Raw genomic sequence first — 22,694 nt, 5'->3', positions numbered from 1 at the left:
AACTTTGAAATATTCAGTGACTGGTCCAGTTGGCTTTTGTACATGGAAAGTGGGAGGGGGGGGGGAGAGAGAGAGAGAGAGAGAGAGAGAGAGAGAAACTATCAAGCCCATCTTTGGCAGCAAAATGTCTGTGATCAACTCTCAGCAGCTGAATTGGCACATATTTTTTGTAAAAACCAAAAAAACCAGGGCTCCTGCTGGCTGCATCATCCAGACAGCAAGTGTTCCTATTGCCAGTATAATGACATCATGGTGCTATACAGCTAATCAGATTTGGCTGTGTGACAACAAAACTCTTCTCTCCCTGTGAGAATATTTTCACCCTGCTTTGTTGCTCGAATAGGAATCTTTTTTTGCAAGAGACCTTTCTCACCACCACCCACCAAAAAGTGAATTATGCACCCCTCCTTGTTTCAGCCCTCTTAAATGTTAAATAAAGAGTGAGGAAAAACTAGAACCCTATAATTCGGACATTTATATTTTTTAAAAAGCCCAAGCAAGCGCAAATGAAGCTGTGCTATTTCTGCTACATCTACGTATATCCTTGGGAGGAGACAAAACTTCCACATTCCTCACGGGGATATTGAGGGTATTTCAAACTTTTGTTGTAAAGCATAGGATAAGTTGCTAAGTGAGCATGTTAGGCAAATGTTACTGCTTGAAATGAAATGCATTATTATTTATTACTACTTGTTGTGATGATGATGATGTTTATTGTTCTAAATGTTGATAATTTATCGTTAAATTGGTTGCAAAGATTTGTTGTTGTTGTTTAGTCATTTAGTTGTGTCCGACTCTTTGTGACCCCATGGACCAGAGCGCACCAGGCACTCCTGTCTTCCACTGCCTCCCACAGTTTGGTCAAACTCATGCTGCTAGCTTCGAGAACACTGTCCAACCATCTCATCCTCTGTCGTCTCCTTCTCCCAACATCAGGGTCTTTTCCAGGGAGTCTTCTCTTCTCATGAGGTGGCCAATGTATCGGAGCCTCAGCTTCAGGATCTGTCCTTCCAGTGAGCACTCAGGGCTGATTTCCTTCAGAACTGAGAGGTTTGATCTTCTTGCAGTCCATGGGACTCTCAAGAGTCTCCTCCAGCACCATAATTCAAAAGCATCCATTCTTTAGCGATCAGCCTTCTTTATGGTCCAGCTCTCACTTCCATACATCACTACTGGGAAAACCATAGCTTTAACTAAAGGGACCTTTGTTGGCAAGGTGATGTCTCTGCTTTTTAAGATGCTGTCTAGGTTTGTCATTGCTTTTCTCCCAAGAAGCAAGCAAAGGTTAGTTTTAATCAAAAGCTAGTTTTGAGCTACAGACATCCAGATGCTGCAGCATGATTCCCATGCATATACATTTGTGTCTTCTGGTTGAATTTAAAATTATCCTTGGATTCCATAGGAATAATACATCTCTCCCCCCCCCCCCTCTGCAGTGGTCTGCCCTCCAGGCACCTTCTTCCAGAACGATGGCTGCCTTCCATGCCCCTCTGGATTCTATCAAGATCAAGCCGGAAGTTCCTCCTGCATCAGATGTCCTCTCGGGAAAACAACTGTCTCTATTGGAGCCTTCAGAGCCGAGCACTGTAAGGGTCTGGGAAAATTTGCATTCTGTATCTTTCCATTGGTTTCCAGGCTGTTATATACTGTTGCACGCACCCCAATCAATTTCCATTTTCAGGGGTTCATTCTCTTCCTTGGAATGAATGTCAATGGCACATATTGTCATAGAGTTCTACTCAATATTGATCCAGAGTAGATTCCAGTGTATCGTTAGCAGAGTAAAAACTTAAACACGTTGCAGGATTCCCCCCAGAATAGACCAGAGGCAGTCAATATTTCATCCAGTGGAGCTTCACTGCTACTGAAGGCAAATGAGCATAATGTTCACAAATCCAATACATTCAGGATTGGCACCGTCTATAAGAAATCCAGTTGCAGCAGACTTAACTTAAACTTACAATAACTTGTAATAAGACTAAACCTTAAAACTATCTGTGTACAGAACACCACACCAGAAGGAAGAGAGATAGAAAGAGAAAGGTGAAACCCAGTCTCCTTCTCGCCTTACTTTTATAGTTAGCATGATCTTGACAGAAAGAGATAAGAGAACCAGTTTAAGCCAGCTGTATTCAGCTTCTCTGAAGGAATAACCCAAACATCACAAACCTTCTGCTTGCTTCTTTCACATAGAGAAGCTTCCAGAACCCTCTTGAATTTATTAGAATAGGAAAGATCTCTACACATCAGATCAATACTTTCTGCACTAAGAAATGCAAACTGACACATATATTACAACCCGAGCATAGGATGAGGATGGGGCTCACAGCATGAATGCTGTAACAAATTTGGACTCCCCAGGTCCAGGGAAGCCCCAAAACACAGCTTTAGGTCCAGCACAAGGCAAGACATGGCTCTGTGTCTCCAGCTTCCAGCATCAGCCAGACTCTCTCACACAAGAAACCATTGACCTATTGTTCTCCATCTTAGGATGGTGTGGCATCCAGCCAGCTGAGATGGGAAAAGCCCCACCAAACTTGTCTCTATGGCAGCCTCTTAGGACATGTGAATGAAGGTACTTAACTGGCCAGCCAAGTCTTACAAAGAAACTTGTCTGACCAGTTCAGCAATCTTTTTTATTACCTTCTAAACCTCAGCGGATATAAGATAAACAGGCCAGGAAGGATATCATCCAGATTTATCCCTCAAACCTATAGCAATACATTTGTGGAAGACTGATTCTATGATAGAGAATGAGACTGCACATACATACATACATAATTTTATTTCTATGCCGCCATTCCACAGTTCAAACCATGCTCAAGGTGGCTTACAACATGAAAAAATATGCATAACCGCAACATAACAAAATTAGTCATAAACGGTAAAGAAAACTTTTAAAAAACCATATACAACCAAACTGAACAATCTGAATGTAGAATTCTGGACCGTAGCCAATCAGACCACAGTTGTCACATAAAAACTCCTTGCATAAGATAAACTAGCATGTGACACAGAGAGCTCTAGTAAACCTTCCTTTCAGATGTGTAAGGTTTTGTTTTGATTTTACATACTTCCTAGGACGTCTACCAGTGAACTGCACCACCTCATTCTGTGTAAGTTGACTAGGGCAATAGACAGCTTTAACCCACTTTAATCGTACAAACCTAAATTAACGGGGTGCTCTTGAATCACTTGCACAAAACGGCACACCAACTCTCTCTCTCTCTCTCCCCCACCCCTTTAACTTTTGCTGCAAATAAGGTGTCACTGACTGCCAAAGGGATGGACAAGCTGTGCGGTGTGAGGAAAATGGTCAGTACAGGCCTTCCTTTGAAGACCCTTCTACCAACAAATCTTTCTGTGTGGATAGCCTTGGAAACATACTGGACTGGACCGAAACAGACGGCCCACTTACAGACTCCCAGTGTTCAGGTGAGTGGACCAGACAAGCTTTTATCCCATGCAGGTAGAACCTGGAAACACAAGCAGTTGTCCCCATGAATGGTGGGTTTGTGAGTCTGCTAGCCACTTGGCGGCCACTTAAACTTCAGCTTTAGCCACTCAGAGAGGAGGGATGTCTGTGGCTTGTGAGTGATGTATGTCTGCTGCTTCTATTTGCTCCCATTTCCCCCTTGCTGTGGAAATATTGTGGCGGTGGGCTTATCAGTTCCTGGGAAAGGGAACAAGAAGAGGATGTTGTTATTCTGGTCAAAGAGGTTAGCCATCTTTGGTGTTGACAATCGTCTAATTTGGTACGATGCAAATTCCTGTGTCTTTACCCCCCCTTGACTTGTCCATTCAGTTCCATGGGTAGGCAAACTAAGGCCCGGGGGCTGGATGTGGCCCAATCACCTTCTAAATCCAGCCCGTAGACAGTCTGGGAATCAGCATATTTTTACATGAGTAGAATGTGTGTTTTTATTAAAATGCATCTCTGGGTTATTTGTGGGGCATAGGAATTCATTCATTTTTCTTCCCGAAAATTTAGTCTGGCCCCCCACAATGTCTGAGGGACAGTGGACCAGCTCCCTGCTGAAAAGGTTTGCTGACCTCTGAGCCTCTCTCCCAGACTTGTAGATCTGCACAGTGATAATGATGGTGGAGGTGATACTAATACTAATAACACTAATAACACTAATAACAATTTTATTATTTCTATCCTGCCTATCTGGCTGGATTGCCCCAGTCACTTTGGACAGCTTCCAAAACATATAAAGAGGCAATGAAACACCTCTTTATATTTGAAACTTTCTGATACAGGTCTGCCTTTAGATGTCTTCTAAAATGTACATTCCCACACAGCTTATCTCTGTATCAGGAGTACAACATCATTTTTCTCTTATAGAACAATGTACGGAAATGTATTGATTTTTACCTGTCTTAGTACTTTTGCACCTTTCTTTTTCACAGTTGGTTTCCCCTTTTCCTCTATCCCTTATTTATTTATCTCTGCTGTCTCTTGTTGTTCTAATAAAATACCAATCAATCAATAACAAAAAAAATCAGTCTCCGGAGATTTGCTGATTTCTCTGCTGTGAAAATGCGATGAAAATTATGAAGTGATGGACTATGCAGAACTTGATAAATTGACAGGGAAGATCAGATATCTACGAGATCAAAAGTTTTTCGAGGACTGGGGAAAGTTGGTGGAGTATTGGGAAGGTATAAGTGATAATGAAATAACGTTGGTGGCATTTAAAGAAGCTCTGTAAAAGTCTAAGAAATATTGCAAAAAAGGAAAACGGGTATCAAAGGGTATATTAAAAGGCAATAGCAAATTTAAGAAATGTGTAATTAAAAAATCTAATTTGGATGATTATCAGAGAGGCTGAAGGAAGTCCAAAAGTGGAAAATTTGTTAAGTTGTAATGTGATGTGATATGTATTTTCTATGATGAAAAATAATAAAAATCATTTAAAAATAAATAATAAAAAAAAGAAAATTATGAAGTGCTTCGAGAATGAAAGAAGTGCTGCACAGGCGATGATGACTTGCAATAATTAATACTGCTTCCTCTTAAAGTCTGTAGCCCTTTTTCTGCCTGGTCTCAAATGTGGGGCTATTTCTTCCCCTCCACTCGCTTTCTCTTCCTGGCTCAAACCTGGGGTTCCCTTTCCAAGCAGAAATGAGGGTTTGATTAAAAGCACCTGTGGCCATCCGCAGCGCTGACAACAATGACCGTTTGTTTCTGATTAGCGTGGGCTGGTTTTGCTTTGAGGAGACAAATGATTCTTTGGAAAGGTTGATCTCCCTGACTTTTCTTTTGTGGTGTTGCTTTTGCTCACATCCTCCTGGCGGTTTTCGCCACGAGGCTCCGATGTATAGCACACCCAGAATTGTTACCTGTTTCTGCGGGTTTTTCTAATGCTTGGGTATCGGAGGACGAAGACAGCAGGTGCCACTAGGAGTAGGAGAAGGAGGGGTGCAATTGAAGAATGGAGTGGTCTTTCTAAAGTAGGCAGGAACACAGGGATCCTAACTTGGACTCTTGGTCCATCTAGTTTTTCTACACGTTGATGTTGGTTCTGATCAGAGCTAAGCTGTGAGTTTTCCCAGGGCAAGTGGCAGGACAACAACATCGTCAACAACAAACCTGCTTGGGGTCATACCTGGAAGTCATGGGACAAGCAGAGGGAATCTCAGACCAAAAAGAAGTGTGGATGAACCTGAAGGGCTCTTCTTCTTCTTCTTCTTCTTCTTCTTCTTCTTCTTCTTCTTCTTCTTCTTCTTCTTCTTCTATCACTCGTAGCTGAGTAAGATTGTCTTCCATGAACACGGTCTTAACAGTGGGTCCATAAGTGACTGTGGAGACCAATTCTGAATCCACATGTCCTTCCACAGTGGGGACATAGGTTTCTGGGCAAGAGTTGATCACAGTGAGGGGTTGCCAAGCGTGTTTTCCTCTTAGCACGTTTCTCCCTTTCGTCCTGAGTTCGAGCGTCTTCAAAGCCCAAGACACCTTTGGCAAAGGCTGTTCTCCAACTGGAGCCCTCACAGGCCAGTGTTTCCCAGTTGTGGGTGTTTATACTACATTCATTTGGATTTGCCTTGAGAGAATCTTTAAACCTCTTTTGCTGACCACCAGCATTATGCTTTCCATTTCTAAGTTCGGAATAGGGTAGTTGTTTTGGAAGACAAAAATCAGGCACAACATGACCAGTCCAATGAAGCTGATGTCGAAGAATCATCGCTCTGACACTGGTGACTGGTAGTTAACCTCCAAGGTTTCAGAAAGGACACATTCCCAGCCCTTCCTCAAGGTGATGGAGATTGAACATGACACCTTCTGCATGCAGAGCAGATGCTCTACCACTGAGTTGCAGCAGAACCCCTAAAATGATAAAATGGTGCCTTTTGATTGAACCAACATAGATTGGTGGAAGGCAGGCTGAGAGACAAGTAAGCTTTACATGTTCCGTTTTTCTTGCTTGTTCATCCCTCTGTTCCACTTGAATTTAGGTCTAACTCAGGCATGGCCAAACTTGACCCTCCAGCTGTTTTGGGACTACAATTCCCACCATCCCTAGCTAACAGGACCAGTGGTCAGGGATTATGGGAACTGTAGTCCCAAAACAGCTGGAGGGCCAAGTTTGGCTATGTCTGGTCTAACTGAAAGAAATAGGTAAAGGTACCCCTGACCGTTAGGTCCAGTCATGGGTGACTCTGGGGTTGCAGCACTCATCTCGCTCTATAGGCCAAGGGAGCCAGCGTTTATCTGTAGACAGCTTCCAGGTCATGTGGCCAGCATGACTAAGCCGCTTCTGGCGAACCAGAGCAGCACATAGAAATGCTGTTTACTTTCCTGCTGGAGCAGTATCTATTTATCTACTTGCACTTTGACGTGCTTTCAAATTGCTAGGTGGGCAGGAGCTGGGACTGAACAACGGGATCTCACCCCGTCGCAGAGATTTGAACCGCCGGCCTACTGATCGGCAAGTCCTAGCCTCTGTGGTTTAGACCACAGTGCCACCCGTGTCCCAACTGAAAGAAATAGTAAAATCAGTTTTTGGAACTGGAGCATGTGTGATTTGCTGTAGCTTCTATATCCTTCATTGACGTATTTTTGCTGTCTGTGTACCCTCTGATGCAAGGCCTGTTGTGAGGTAAATAAGTTTATCAGTGATTGGCAGATTGGCATTGCTGATCAAGAGCTATTTAAAGTCAGCCATAGCAATGATGCAATAATCCCCGGTCTCTTGAGTGAAGCTGTTACTTCTCACACCTTTAAAAGTTCTAATTCCCAGACATGGCTTTTCAGGCAAATCGTGTGGACTTTTTCCCTTTCTTTTATGAGGCAAAGTTGGGGAGTTTGGCAAGACTTGATCCTGAGGGTCAAGAAGTGATTGGCCTAAATTGCTTTAATGAGAGGTTAATTTCGCTTTCTATCTCCTATCCTTCGAGGCCAAGCTGGCAACCGCTCTTCTCTTGAATGTCTGCCTCAACACGCTCCTAATGTAATTTCTGGCATTCGTTTAAGAGAGGTTGTTGAAAAGAGATAGATTCCAAGCAAGTAGCTGTGTTAGGTAATATGTAGTAGCAAAAAAAGCAAGACAGAGTCCAAAAGTCTCTTGAAACCGAATGCATTTATTGTGGTATGAAGTTTCACAGGCAAAGGCCTGCTTTGTTGGAAGGAAAAATAATAATCAGCAGCCTTTATATGGTGGTGAATTCAACACCCATTGGAATGTGTTGCTCTGGAGGAGCTATTATACCTTTTACTTGTCTGGTGATGAAATGTTAGCATTTTCTTTAGGAACTGTCATTTGTTAAGGGTGCAGACAGTTGTTAGGAGGCCCTATTCCTCTAACAGAGCTACAATCCCCATAGTGTTTAACAGGCAGTCCCTTTCTCCAGAAGTTTCAGTGAACATCTCCAGTAGCACTAAACTGGCATATCTGATAGCATTGGACTACTGCAATCCGCTCTACGTGGGGCTACCTATGAAGGTGACCTGGAAACTGCAACTAATCCAGAATGTGGCAGCTAGATTGGTGACTGGGAGTGGCCGCCGGGACCATATAGCATTGGTCCTGAGAGATCTGCATTGGCTCCCAGTACGTTTCTGAGCACAATTCAAAGTGTTGGTGCTGACCTTTAAAGCCCTAAACGGCCTCGGTCCAGTATATCTGAAGGAGCGTCTCCACCCCCATCATTCTGCCCGGACACTGAGGTCCAGTGCCAGGGGCCTTCTGGCGGTTCCCTTGCTGCAAGAAGCTAAGTTACACGGAACCAGGCAGAGGGCCTTCTCGGTAGTGGCACCTGTCTTGTGGAACACCCTCCCTTCAGATGTCAAGGAAATAAGCAGCTATCCGGTTTTTAAAAGACATCTGAAGTTGTCTTAGGGAAGTTTTTAATATTTAATGCTGTATTGTTTTTAGTACTCGATTGAGAGCCACCCAGAATGGCTGGGGAATAAATAAATAAATAAGTTGTTGTTGTTGTTGTTGTTGTTGTTGTTGTTGTTATGCAGGTGTGAGTGCTTGATTTCACACAAACTCATCCAACTGTTTATAGGTGTTATCAAAGCTGAGATAGCCCTTGACCTAATAAGCAGATATCCATATTCTCAGAAGCATGTATGTAGCCAATTACAGATTGGTAGATCTGGGCCCCTAATCTCTCTTTCTTGATCCCCCACCCCATCACCACCGAGCTATCTGGATCTCCAAAGAACACACAGAATTTAAATTGGTAAATACTTTCACGTTCTGAAATGTGACTGGAGACAGGTTAGAGCTCAACGTCGAGCCTACCAAGTGGCGATAGCGACGGCGAAGAAGACTTTCTTTGCCGCCTCTATTGCATCTGCAGAAAACAGCAGCAGGAGACTTTTTCAGGTGGTTCATAATTTAGCGGAACCACCTGCGACATCGGGGCCCAGTACGGGCCACATGATCTCCTGCAATGATTTTGCAAAGTTTTTTTGCAGATAAAATCGCTCAGATTCGGGAAGAAGTAGACTCCACCGTGAGAGCAGGGCCAGGGCGGGAGAGTGCTAGAGTCCTGTCTAGTCAAGTTGTGTGGGATCAGTTCCAATCTGTTACCTCCGAGGATGTGGACAGGCTGCTTGGACGAGTGAAGCCAACCACCTGTCTCCTGGATCCTTGCCCATCCTGGCTTATAAAAGCTAGCCGGGAAGGACTGGGCGATGGGCTTCGTGGGGTGGTGAATGCTTCCCTCCGTGAGGGAGCCTTCCCAGACCCGCTGAAAGAGGCGGTTATTAAACCGCTTTTTAAAAAACCATCTTTAGATGCGGCCACGATGGCCAGTTATCGCCCAGTCTCAAATCTTCCATTCTTGGGCAAGGTGATTGATCGAGTGGTTGCTGAACAACTCCAGGCACGCCTGGAAGAAGCGGACCATTTGGATCCCTTCCAGTCGGGATTCAGGCCTCATCATGGGACTGAAACTGCCTTGGTCGCACTGGTTGATGATCTCCGGCGGGCTAGGGACAAAGGTGAGAGCTGTTTCCTAGTTCTGCTGGATCTCTCAGCGGCGTTTGATACCATCGACCATAACATCCTTCTGGACCGTCTTGAGGGGCTGGGAGCTGGGGGCACTGTCATACAGTGGTTCCGCTCCTTCCTCCTGGGCCGTGTTCAGAAAGTGGTAGGGGGGGATGAGTGTTCAGACCCCTGGGCTCTCACTTGTGGGGTGCTTCAGGGTTCTGTCCTCTCCTCCATGCTTTTCAACATTTACATGCAGCCACTGGGAGAGATCATCAGGAGGTTTGGGCTGGGTGTTCATCAGTATGCGGATGATACCCAGCTCTACCTCTCTTTTAAATCAGAACCAGTGAAGGCGGTGAAGGTCCTGTGTGAGTGTCTGGAGGCAGTTGGAGGATGGATGGCGGCTAACAGATTGAGGTTGAATCCTGACAAGACAGAAGTACTGTTTTTGGGGGACAGGACGCGGGTAGGTGTGGAGGATTCCCTGGTCCTGAATGGGGCAAGTGTGCCCCTGAAGGACCAGGTGCGCAGCCTGGGAGTCATTTTGGACTCACAGCTGTCCATAGAAGCACAGGTCAAATCTGTATCCAGGGCGGCTGTTTACCAGCTCCATCTGGTACGTAGGCTGAGGCCCTATCTGCCTGCAGACTGTCTCGCCAGAGTGGTGCATGCTCTGGTTATCTCCCGCTTGGACTACTGCAATGCGCTCTATGTGGGGCTACCTTTGAAGGTGACCCAGAAACTACAACTAATCCAGAATGCGGCAGCTAGACTGGTGACTGGGAGCGGCCGCCGAGACCATATAACACCGGTCTTGAAAGACCTACATTGGCTCCCAGTACGTTTCCGAGCACAATTCAAAGTGTTGGTGCTGACCTTTAAAGCCCTAAACGGCCTCGGTCCAGTATATCTGAAGGAGCGTCTCCTCCCCCATCATTCTGCCCAGACACTGAGGTCCAGCTCCGAGGGCCTTCTGGCGGTTCTCTCACTGCGAGAGGTCAAGTTACAGGGAACCAGGAAGAGGGCCTTCTCGGTAGTGGTGCCCGCCCTGTGGAACGCCCTCCCATCAGATGTCAAAGCGATAAACAACTACCTGACATTCAGAGAAGTTTTTAATATGTGACATTTTAGTGTATTTTTCATCTTTGTTGGAAGCCGCCCAGAATGGCTGGGGAAACCCAGCCAGATGGGTGGGGTACAAATAATAAATAATTATAATTATAATTATAAATTATTATATAATTATATAATTATAATTATAAATGTTATATTTATAATTTATAATTTATAATTTATAATTTATAATTTATAATTTATAATTTATAATTTATAATTTATATATAATTATATATAATTTATATATAAATTATATATAATTTTTATATAATTTATAATTTATAATTTATAATTTATAATTTATAATTTATAATTTATAATTTATATATAATTATATATAATTTATATATAAATTATATATAATTTTTATATAATTTATAAATTATAAATTATAAATTATAAATTATAATTATAAATGTGTGCTTAAAAACGGGCAGGCTGTGATCAAATATGCCTCTTCTTGGATCTGCTTTTGTTTCAGTCTTCAGGCGCTTTGAGAGAGTTCCTGCTTCCAAGCTCTCCTTTGGGACCGAAGAGGTAGAAACGACTGGATCTAAAACCATCGCAGGAGAACCTGAGAGTGTGCTGCAACTGTGCATGGCAGGTAAGAGAGTGGATTTCCGTTTCTTCTTTGCAAAAGTCAGTTTGGGAAAACATTCCAACTTTTCTGAGAACTTTCCCTCCTTGGGACTCTTAGATGCACAGCTAATTCTAGTCTGGTCTCACTCCAAAGGGGCCTAGCAGACTACTTTAATTATAGTTTAATGGGGTGAGACGGGATGGTTCACCACTGGCTTCCTCATCTCTCCTCCAGAGGAGGTTGGCAGCATCAGAAGTCCTAGGGAAGATGGCCATTAATGATGGGGCAAGTCCTTTTCCCCAGCTGCTCAGATGTCTGTCTGCCTGCTAGTGCCCATCTTACTGCATATTATTATTATTCATTTCATTTCTATACCTCTTCATATTTTTAAGAAAAAAAGGATCCAAGCAGTTTACAACATACTAAGACATCAAATAAAACCATCCAGAGTAAAATTTTGCTGAATAAAGTCAAATATAAAGTACACATTCAAAGCAACGTAATTCACCAGAAGCTGAAAACACCAGCTTAAAGATTTCAAAATAAAACCAGGCCAACTACAGAGTGCCTATTTAATGTAGCCAACTTAGTGTTTATTTTTATTTCATTTTTATTAATATGAACACATAGAAACCACAGTAAAAGTGGTATGTGTAACAGATAAAAATGCATCTAGGAATAGAAAAAAAGGATGTACAATGGGGAGGAAAACCCAGAAAACAACTGAGAATACAATACCACATTTTTATCTTAAACATTTCAAAACCAAAAATTATTAAAGAAAGTGAAATATAAAATGCACATTTAAAACAGCAGAACTGGCAAGAGAATAAAATAGAACATATCTTCTGCTGTTGCTTGCAGTCCTGACCATGGCGGCTGGCAGCTGCGGAAGCTCAGGCTCAGGGACCTGGGTCTGTGCTAAGAGAAAACCAAGATGACCTCTGATCTCTTCTGCAGCCTCAGCCTTTGTTGCTGGAGCCAATCAGGGCCCTGCCCTCTCTGCTAGGATTGCCATGTGTCCTCTTTTTCCAGGACACATCCTCTTTTTCATGGGTGTGTAAAATGAGAGTCGCCATAGCGATTCAGAGTGAAAAGCAGAAGTTGGAAATTGTGTCCTCTTCAAAATAGGGCAACCCTGTGACCCAGGCCAGGGGTAGAGGGGAGGCCTGCAAGGCAAGGAGAAGATGTTCCAGAACTCCTGGGCAAGATGATCTCTTTTCTGTGTTATGCAGTAAAGTCTCAGAGCATCAGTCTAGAGAAAGGTTTTGATCGCTGTAGTTTTTTTTTTAAAAAAATCATTTTTATTGATTTTCCAATGAAAAACATCCAATTAATACAGTGGTACCTCAGGTTAAGTACTTAATTCGTTCCAGAGGCCCGTTCTTAACCTGAAACTGTTCTTAACCTGAAGCACCACTTTAGCTAATGGGGCCTCCTGCAGAGCCTGATTTCTGTTCTCATCCTGAAGCAAAGTTCTTAACCTGAAGCACTATTTCTTGGTTAGCTGAGTCTGTAACCTGAAGCATATGTAACCTGAAGCGTATGTAACCCGAGGTACCACTGTATATCCAATCATAATACTCCAATTAAAATAAAAAACTAAAATAAAAAAGACCAAATTATAGTCCAGATTATAATTATTAATTTTTTTGAGCTCCCCACGGTCTGGATCTCTGAAGCATATCTCTACATCTCAATCCTGCCTCTCCTCATTGTTTCCATATTTTCCACATCTTGATTTTGACGCTTTATTGACCGCTGTAGTTTTGATGCTCCAAAACAAAAGGGAGCCAGTGCAGTTGCTGGAGCGGTGCCCCCATTCAGTTGACATCCTCAACAAACAGACTGCATTCACCCAACTTGAACTGTGGAAGATGCCTGTTTCCGTTGGCCAACGTTCAATGCAAGGCTTACGCCAGGAGTCTTTCTATCCTTTCAGAGTGCGAGAAGGAGGAGTCGTGTGGGTTCCTCACCTTGTCTGCTGCCGGGACACTGTGTGAGCTGTACAGCGCTCGGGAGAAGAACTACAATTGTTCCACTTCTGGACTGGTAACCGAACACAGTTCTTTTATGATGAATCTTCCAGGGGAATGAAGCTTGGATGGATACCAGCCATGCTTTTGGTTTTCCAAAATGTTGGCTGTGTACCAGTCTGCTGGAAAGAAGGTGTTTTGCGTGAGCAGGCGCAACAGCCTTAGCCCCCAGAGATCATAAGAAAGGAATAAAGACTCTGACAATGTTATGGAATTAAAATTAGGCCATGAATTTATTAAACTTCTGAATGTAGGAAGACCTTGGCTTAGGCCTTGGGGGTGTATCCCTCCCAGCCCCCCAGCCGGGGGAACTGGGGCTCATCAGGGTAAGTGGGATATGGGGGTGCTCTGCGAGACGTAAGTGTAGCAGGCAGCCAAGCCCATATCCCCACAAGCAGGGTAGTTCACTGATGACCTTTCAGTGTATGGCCAGTGACACCCATATATATATAACACATTTAAGAGGGGACCCTGGAATCGCTGCCGCAGGGGGGTGAGTCACCACTTCATGCCCCTCCCCCAAAGAGGGAAGAAAAGACTAAAGGATTCCGCCCAAGGCCATAAGAAGAGTTTGGATTTGGATTTGATATCCCGCTTTATCACTACCCGAAGGAGTCTCAAAGCGGCTAACATTCTCCTTTTCCTTCCTCCCCCACAACAAACACTCTGTGAGGTGAGTGGGGCTGAGAGACTTCAGAGAAGTGTGACTAGCCCAAGGTCACCCAGCAGCTGCATGTGGAGGAGCGGAGACACGAACCCGGTTCCCCAGATTACGAGTCTACCACTCTTAACCACTATACCACACTGGCTCTCATAACCGCCAAAGTTGTGACGAATTGCTACAGGGAAGACAAAACCTGCCAATGCAGGAAAATTTCTTCCCGGTCCTTCAACAGCACCCAGTCAAAGACCATAGCAGTGCCCGCTAAATAGGAAGAAAAAGTTAACCTGAAAATAAGAAAACATTAAACAAAGGGAGGGTAGGGAGGGTGAATTTCCAGAGCCGACTGCCTGGCTATCGTCGGCTCCACCCCCTATTTATAAATGGGACTGGTCCCACCTCCCAGCAAGGAACTTGATTATTGAGGCTGGATGTGAACCTCCAAATAATAACTCTGAGATGCAGGCCAACCCTCTGTCTACTAGAAAGTTCCCTGGGAACTGTAGCACCAAGCTCGATCCCACAAAGGGCACCCACATTAGAAAGTGTGAATGCTCATTATTTCCCGTCATAAATTAGAAATTTTTATGTGCATATCTTTTGACCACAGGTTCAGGGTGCTTGGGATAATGCTGCCACCACCAGCATGGCTCATCTCAGCTGCCTGGTTAAAGTGAGAAGCCAAGATAAGGATGGAGTGAGAGTGTACCTGAAGAAAGGTATGTGCTAAATAACATGAGCAAAAGAGAGCACCAAAGATTATTGGTGTGTGTGTTCTCATATTATTGCTGTCCTTCAGCCTTTCGTTTTCCAGACGGACACCAAGTCCCATCAGTCTGAGCAAAGATAACCAATGGATAGGGATGAAGGGAGCTGGAGCACAACATAGTATGGGGACTGTCTTAGGACTCAGCTACATTAGTAAAAAAACATGTTTTAAATGCGTTATAATACTGTGACCCGTAGTGACATACATCACCAGTAGTGATGTATGGTAGTGAGAGCTGGACCATAAAGAAGGCTGATCGCTGAAGAATTGATGCTTTTGAATTATGGTGCTGGAGGAGACTCTTGAGAGTCCCATGGACTGCAAGAAGAACAAACCTATCCATTCCAGTGAGCCTGAGTGCTCACTGGAAGGACAGATCCTGAAGCTGAGGCTCCAATACTTTGGCCACCTCATGAGAAGACAAGACTCCCTGGAAAGGACCCTGATGCTGGGAAAGATGGAGGGCACAAGGAGAAGGGGACAACAGAGGACGAGATGGTTGGATAGTGTTCTCGAAGCTACCAGCATGAGTTTGACCAAACTGTGAGAGGCAGTGGAAGACAGGAGTGCCTGGCGTGCTCTGGTCCATGGGGTCACGAAGAGTCGGACACGACTAACTGACTAAACAACAACAACAATACTGTGACACCAGATGGCGCTGCAGAGTTCTGTCTTTCAACCACACGATTTCCCACTTTGAGGTTTACAACACGTTTTCCTGAAACATTTTTTTTGACGTGCCTAGATCTAGCCTTAGAATACAGGCCACAGCCTTACATCCACTCTGACAATTTGTCCACATATTGTTTCTTGGTGGAAATGCCCGGTCTCTCAGGTAGATAATAATATCGTAAGGGCATAAAAAGAGCTGGCTCAGGCCAGTGGCTTGTCTGGTCTAACATCCTGTTTTCACAATGGCCAACCAGATACTAGCAAAAGGTTGATGCAGCTGTTCTAGGTCTATTTCTTCCTAAAGCCTTGAAAAAGCAACCTGGTATTTGCTTCACGTCATTTGCCCCAAAGCTCCAATTTGGATTGTGGAGCTCCTTTTTTAAATGTTATTTGTCCCCCCTCTTTCCTCGCAGGACAAGAGTTCACGACAGCTGGAGTCAAGACTTTTGAGAGGACTGATTTCCAGGATGTTGTTTCTGGCGTGTACCACAATCTGGTCCTCTCAGCAGCTGGTACATCTTTGACCGATGTTCATCTCTTCTGCCGCCAGGCCTGCAGCCAAGATGCTTGCTGTGATGGGTTTATCTTGAGCCAGGTCATACTTGATGGAGGTAACTCTGCTCAGACTACAGATGTGGAAGGCAAAGTTCATCCTTCCATTTATCCCACTTAATGAGAACATTTTTAAACAAGCAAACAAGCAAAACAAAGCATAAATGGTTGGCCTTGTTGATCTCATCTCAAATTGGAGCCAGGTTTTAAAATTTTAAGTGATTAATTTTCACTCATGGCAACTTGTATTTATTAAATGTTATTAAATGATGGAAGTTTGGCATGGAATCAACCTTTCTTTTTGGGGGGAGGGGTGTAGCCATGTAAAGGGTCTCCTGGTTATTGGAACAGGAGGAATTATAGGGGAAATAAAGGAACTGTCCCCGATCCCAGCAGAGTCTGATCTTTATGTACTTGGATAATTTTTATATTTGCTCCCGGGCAAGATAAACAGCAGGCTCCAAGAGCAGCAGTTTGCTGTGATGTATAAACAGGACAGGGACGCGGGTGGCGCTGTGGGTTAAACCAAAGAGCCTAGGATTTGCCGATCAGAAGGTCAGTGGTTCGAATCGCTGTGACATGGTGAGCTCCCGTTGCTCGGTCCCTGCTCCTGCCGACCTAGCAGTTCGAAAGCATGTCAAAGTGCAAGTACAGTGGTGCCCCGCAAGACGAACGCCTCGCAAGACGGAAAACCCGCTAGACGAAAGGGTTTTCCGTTTTGGAGGCGCTTCGCAAGATGAATTTCCCTATGGGCTTGCTTCGCAAGACGACAGCCCATAGGGAAATCTCTGGGACAGTGGGGAAGCGCAGCTCGTCTTCCCCGCTGTCCTCGGACCTCCTCCGAAGCCTGGCGGCGGGGCGGGGCCACCTCCTCCCGCCGCCGGGCTTCGGAAGGATGTTCCGATGCCGGGCGGCGAGGCGGGAACGCCTCCCCCCGCCGCCCGGCATCGGAACGATGTCCCGAAGCCGAGCGGCGGGGCGGGAAAGTCTCCCCCCGCCGCCCGGCTTCGGGGCGGGAAAGCCTCCCCCCGCCACCCGGCTTCGGGGCGGGAAAGCCTCCCCCCGCCGCCCGGCTTCGGGGCGGGAAAGCCTCCCCCCGCCGCCCGGCTTCGGGGCATCGTCCCGATGCCGGGCGGCGGGGCAGGAACGCCTCCCCCCGCCGCCCGGCTTCGGGGCATCGTCCCGATGCCGGGCGGCGGGGCGAGAAAGCCTCCCCCCGCCGCCTGGCATCGGAACGATGTCCCGAAGCCGGGCGGCGGGGCCGCGAAGCCTGGGCGCACTGGCAACTCTCCGCAAGGAGCGCTCCCGCTGCTTGCGGAGAGGTCCGCGAAGTCTGTCCTGGACCTCTTCTGAAGGCAGGCGGGGGGCAAAAGTCTTTGTCCCCCCTGCTTGCCTTCCCAGGGGCTTTTAAATCGCCCGGACAGCGGAGAAGTCCTCCGCTGTCCCGGGCGATTTTAAAATGCCGCCCGCCAGAAGAGGTCGGGGGAAGGCGGTTTCCATAGGAACGCATTAATTGATTTTCAATGCATTCCTATGGAAAACCGTGCATCGCAAGACGAAAAACTCGCAAGACGAAGAGACTTGCGGAACGAATTAATTTCGTCTTGCGAGGCACCACTGTAGATAAATAGGTACTGCTCTGGCGGGAAGGTAAATGGCGTTTCTGTGCGCTGCTCTGGTTTGCCAGAAGCAGCTTAGTCATGCTGGCCACATGACCCGGAAGGTGTCTGCGGACAAATGCTGGCTCCCTCAGCCAATAAAGCGAGATGAGTGCCGCAACCCCAGAGTCGGTCACAACTGGACCGAATGGTCAGGGGTCCTTTTACCTTTACCTTTATAAACAGGACCTTTTTCCAAGACTGGGCCGCTGGTGTCAAAATAACAGTATAATGGCCAAGGCAAGATTGTTCAACAAGGAGGTGCAGCTGCAAACTTGCAATTCTTTCCTTGGCTTTATGCAGGTAGCATCATATGCGGACTGATGAGCTACCCAGACGCATTAATCTGCAACATTAATAGCTGGGATGCAAGCTCGACGCGTGAACGAGGCGATTCCTGCCAGAAAGTAAAGTACAATACTGGGAAGACGCAGTATGCATTCAGTTTGGGAGGCCAAGTTCTCACAGGGTGTAAGTATTTACCTATCTTATACTGCACCGTTATTGTTTGCTACTCGGATGTAGGAATGAGCAGTGTAAATATAATATATCCCTCCTCTCTCTAAAGGACTGAAGTCAGAGAGCATTTCCTTCTGTCTTATTCAAGCAGTGTTCATGTATGGCAGGTATGGGGAGCCATTTGTAGCTCGAGAACCCCCATCACTTCTGGGCAACTTTTCAGGGGCCACATGACAGCGTTGTTCAGGGCCAGAGGCAAACGGCTTTGGAGGGATGAATGCACATTTTGCCTTTGTACATCAGGAGACTTCTGTGTGCCGTTCTCTGCCATCCATCCAGGCAAGGAGGAGGCAGTCTCAAGAGTCCAGGGATGTCTTCCAGCAGAAATGCTCAAGAAGGATGCTAAAAAGGGCGAGTGAGGGGTGTGGCTTGTGGGGAGTCCCAAATGTCACATAGAGAGGCTTCTGGGCCTGAGGTTCCTCACCCGCAATATATTATTATTTATTAAATTTGTATATTGCCCGTAAATCTCAGGGCGGTTCACAACATAAAATCATACTATAAAGATCAATGCAAAGTAGGTACAGCGGAACCTCAGGTTATGTACCATCCTCCTTACGAATGCTTTGGGTAACAAGCTCCACTAACCTGGAAGTAGATGCTCCCGGGTGTGAATTTTGCCCCAGGATGAGAGTGGAAGTAGCACTCCGGTGGCGCGGTGGCAGTGGGAGGCCCCATTAGCGAAAGCGTGCCTCATGTTAAGAACGGTTTCGGGTTAAGAATGGACCTCTGGAATGAATTAAGTTCGTAACCGGAAGTACCTCTGTAGTTATTTTACAAAGAGGGGACTAAAGAGGTGCAGAAATCATTTGACCCCTGTGGCCAGCACTAAGACACAGGTGATAGTTGTAAGCAGAAATAAATAGTGTTTCCTTCCTTCGTCAGCTTCCGAGCCAACAGAAAAAGCCAACAGTCCCTTCTCCAGCTTTCAGCGTGTTTATCTATGGAGAGGTAAGCAGTTTGCTGCCCACCCCCCTCTTTTTTTTCTGATAGTCTGAAAGGAATATTGCGTATGCTTATTCCGCTAGAACTTGGTCAATTCGTGGGACCCGCAACAAAATATTGCCGTCTGCGGTGCTCCTGTCCCAGATTCCAGCCCCAATGTATGCCATCCCATTCCACATCTCCCCAGGTTTTCCATCCCACCCCAATACACAACCGGCATTCCACCACCACTGAGCATGCTCAGTTCTCATTGGGCTATCAGCTCAGTAACATCTTGGAGGACAATCGCCTCATGAAAGTGTCTCAAACTGAGTCTTGTCTCATTCTAGATTCTGACATGATGACCCGAGTGAGGTCCAGCTCATGTGATGGCGCTGTCTCTCCGACTGAGCCACAGCTTTCAGGTATGCCAACGTACACCAAGGGAAACGGATTGTGTGTTTGAGTTAGCGCCAGACTTTTCAAAATAATATACCTCAATCTCAATGTTCGACTTGGGGGGGGGGATTTAATCAGGAGTGGATAAAATGGGCCCATTTCCCCTGCAAGTGTCAGGCGTTCAGCCTACACTTGAGTAGGACCCTGGCAGAGACACATGCCCGACTGGCATGTTCCCTCATTCTGGTCGATCGGGAGATTCATAAGCTTTCTTCAGCCCGAACATCACAGCAACTGATGCCAACAGACACCAGCACGCTTAGAGATCCACAGAGTTTGTGCACTTTGCGTGACAGACCTCAGCCAATCAGCATTTTGGCTAATCTACTTTATTTACATATAAACACACACGGAGCACTGCAACATGGCTCCCTCTGTCTTTCGCATCAGACAACAAAGAGAAAAAGAACAAAGGACAATAGTCCCACTTCACGGAACATAGTAACACAAATATCCTGTCTCCATCACATCCCACTCTGTGTAGTCAAAACATTGCACCGTCATGTGATAGACAAAAATCCCATGACTGCAATCATAGATCAGGAATTCTAACAGCAAGTACAGAACATATACTAAAATATCAGTGTGCCAATCCACTCTTGAGAACCAGACAATGACAAACTCATCAGCAGCCAGGCTGAGACACTAATGCCCAACAAATAAGTAAAGAAATATGTTCAAAACAGTTGGTGCCAGCCATATTTTTGAAAGAACTGAGGCACCACCACTGAGAAGAACTTCTCTCGAGTTTGCACATAGCAAATAGCAGGTGGCTACAATATTGCCACGGAGGCCTCCTCCACAGTTCTCACTGCAACTGCTTTTTAACCATTTTTCTCAGTGTTTAGTCCGGTTATACCTAAGGTTGTCAATATTCTAGAACTCCCTGGGGGAAGACTTTCCTGTTCCGACAGGCATTGGATTTGCAAGGCTGATAATTTTCTGACTTGGTCTATTGTTTTACTGTCTTAAAGTTTTATCGGGATACTTTTTAATTCCTTTCCCTGAAATTTTGAGACGCGTGGTTTTATTGTTAATTCCTGCGACTTATTCTTGTTAGCTGCTTTGAGGACAGAATATGGAAATATGGGGTACAGATATATCTATCTATATATAGCCACTGCTTCCCCCCCTCTAAAAAAATGTTTAGGGGCACTCTCACTTTGACTCAAGAAAACCACCATTTTATACTTCAAATTGGGAAAAACAAATACAGTAAATGGACAAAAGTACAAAGATTCACAAAATGTTTAGGGGTATGCGCCCCCTGTGTCCCCCCAGAAAAAAGCACTGCGTATAGCTATATACTGTATATAAAAACACCTATCTACTGCCATACTACCCTGGACATGTCCAATCCTGTCTGATCTCAGAAGCTAAGCAGGGTCAGGCCCGGTTAGTACTTGGATTAAAAGCAGCTTCCACTAATATGGTGGACTGTAGGTGTTTTGAAATGCAACTTCCATCAGCCCTGGCCAGCTGCATTAAAGCATCTCTTCTGTTTTTTCTCTTTGGGCTCATTAGCTTCTGCAAGGGAACTCTTTTCTCTGATGGAAAGCAGCCAAATCCTGATCGACCACAATCGTTCCCTACCATCCCAAGAGTACTGGCTCTTCAAGCCCAGATATTCAGCGGAGCAGGCTCTTCACTGGTGTTTTGCACGTAAGAAATCTTAGATCATGGGGCTAGTCATTCACAAACGACATATTCAGTGGTGGCCTCATGTTTTGGGGAGCTCTTGGGAAATGCACCATTCAACTGTTGCTGTTTCCAGCTGCTGCTCCTTTGTTTCTTAAGAACATAAGAGCCCTGATGCATCAGGACAATGGCCCACCTTGTCCAGCCTCCTGTTCTCACAGTGGCCGTCTTGATGCCTGCAGGAAGCCCTCAAGTGTAACCCGAGTGCAGCAGAGCTTTTCTCCTCTTTTGATTTCTCCACACTGAGGTCCAGCTCTGAGGGCCTTCTGGAGGTTCCCTCACTGCAAGAAGTGAGGTTACAGGGAACCAGGCAGAGGGCCTTCTCGGTAGTGGCACCCGCCCTGTGGAATGCCCTCCCACCAGATGTCAAAGAGAAGAACAACTACCAGACTTTTAGAAGACATCTGAAGGCAGCCCTGTTTAGGGAAGTTTTTAATGTTTGAAGTTTTATCGTGTTTTTAATATTCTGTGGCTGGGGAGGCCCGGCCAGATGGGTGGGGTATAAGTAATAAATTATTATTAATAATATTATGATTCCTGGCAATACTGCTTCCAGGAGTGGAGGTAGAAAATAGCCATTGTGGACATTCTGAGAGGTGCTTTCTTTTGGCCCAAAAAAGAAAGAAGAAGATGTTTTCTCTCCCTGGTTGGTACGGGAGAAGGAAAAGCAGCAAGAGATTGAATTTGGGGAAGGGAACCTACTGAGAATTTGGGACCTCTACATTATGAGATAGTAAGACTCAGTGGGATGAGGAATATGGGAGTTGTAGCAAAGGTGGAGCCTAGGATGTCCAAGAGCTGTGTCCCATTTTAGCCATACTCAGAGCAGACCCATTGAAATTAATGGACATGACTAACTTGGGTCCATTTATTTCAGTGGCTCTGCTCTCAGTACAACCTACTGAGGGGTCCTTATCTCTTCTAGGTTGTGTAGAAGATGAGTTCTGCCAGCTGGTTGATATGCGCAACGACACAACTGGAATGTACTTCCCCTGCATCCTCTATCCAGCAGCCCAATTTTGTGACAATTTCATTAACAACATCCCTGAGAACTGCAATATCGTTTTGTCTCGGAAGCCGCAGCTTTTGTATCAGAAGACAGGTGAGTTAAAAGCAGGTGTCTTTCTCACATTCACGCCATACCCTCTGTGTGAGGGAATCTGCACCTTGCCTTTAAAAATAAATAAATAAAGGGATCGCAGCGGAGGAATGAATCTTACGAATAGTAAGGAATTATGTCTAGGAAAGGGTCTGAGGGTGAAGCTGTAGGTAGCTGCTGAGCTGGAAGCAGGAGCCTAGGAGGTCAGGCCCAAGGGTCAGAGCCAGGAAGAAAAGCTAAGCATAAACATGTCATGGACTGGTTGGACACAGAGGAATGGTGGGAAGAACCAGCTGGAGAACCCCCAAGGGAAGAAGGCTCAGGGCCCGGGGATTGGTGGTGGGATGACAATGAGTGGTTAGGGGGAGAACGCTGGGAAAAGATGTTGGAAGCTGAAGAGGTAACAGGGCTTAGTGAGCTGGGAGATTCTGTGGCAGACAGAAGTTCAGAATCAGAGGCAGCAGCTGAAGCAGGGGAGGAGGGAGGCCAAGAGGCAGAG

General features: G+C 45.6%; 1 protein-coding gene across 1 annotated transcript in view; it reads left to right on the top strand.

Annotated features, from left to right (window-relative positions):
- TG (thyroglobulin) overlaps nucleotides 1–22,694 on the top strand; it is a 173,372-nt gene that overhangs the window by 41,237 nt on the left and 109,441 nt on the right. Inside the window, exons 18-28 of the mRNA XM_081874990.1 lie at nucleotides 1,437–1,586; nucleotides 3,265–3,435; nucleotides 11,050–11,172; nucleotides 13,091–13,200; nucleotides 14,456–14,564; nucleotides 15,700–15,897; nucleotides 17,800–17,967; nucleotides 18,901–18,966; nucleotides 19,290–19,364; nucleotides 20,923–21,060; nucleotides 22,022–22,198. Of these exons, the coding sequence (XP_081731116.1) occupies nucleotides 1,437–1,586; nucleotides 3,265–3,435; nucleotides 11,050–11,172; nucleotides 13,091–13,200; nucleotides 14,456–14,564; nucleotides 15,700–15,897; nucleotides 17,800–17,967; nucleotides 18,901–18,966; nucleotides 19,290–19,364; nucleotides 20,923–21,060; nucleotides 22,022–22,198 (1,485 nt within the window). The remainder of the gene's footprint in view (nucleotides 1–1,436; nucleotides 1,587–3,264; nucleotides 3,436–11,049; nucleotides 11,173–13,090; nucleotides 13,201–14,455; nucleotides 14,565–15,699; nucleotides 15,898–17,799; nucleotides 17,968–18,900; nucleotides 18,967–19,289; nucleotides 19,365–20,922; nucleotides 21,061–22,021; nucleotides 22,199–22,694) is intronic.

This window comes from Podarcis erhardii, assembly GCF_964252035.2.
Source record: "Podarcis erhardii genome assembly, chromosome: 8".
Taxonomy (NCBI): domain Eukaryota; kingdom Metazoa; phylum Chordata; class Lepidosauria; order Squamata; family Lacertidae; genus Podarcis; species Podarcis erhardii.
The sequence above is the reverse complement of the archived record's forward strand: the minus strand, read 5'-3'. Positions and strand labels throughout refer to the sequence as shown.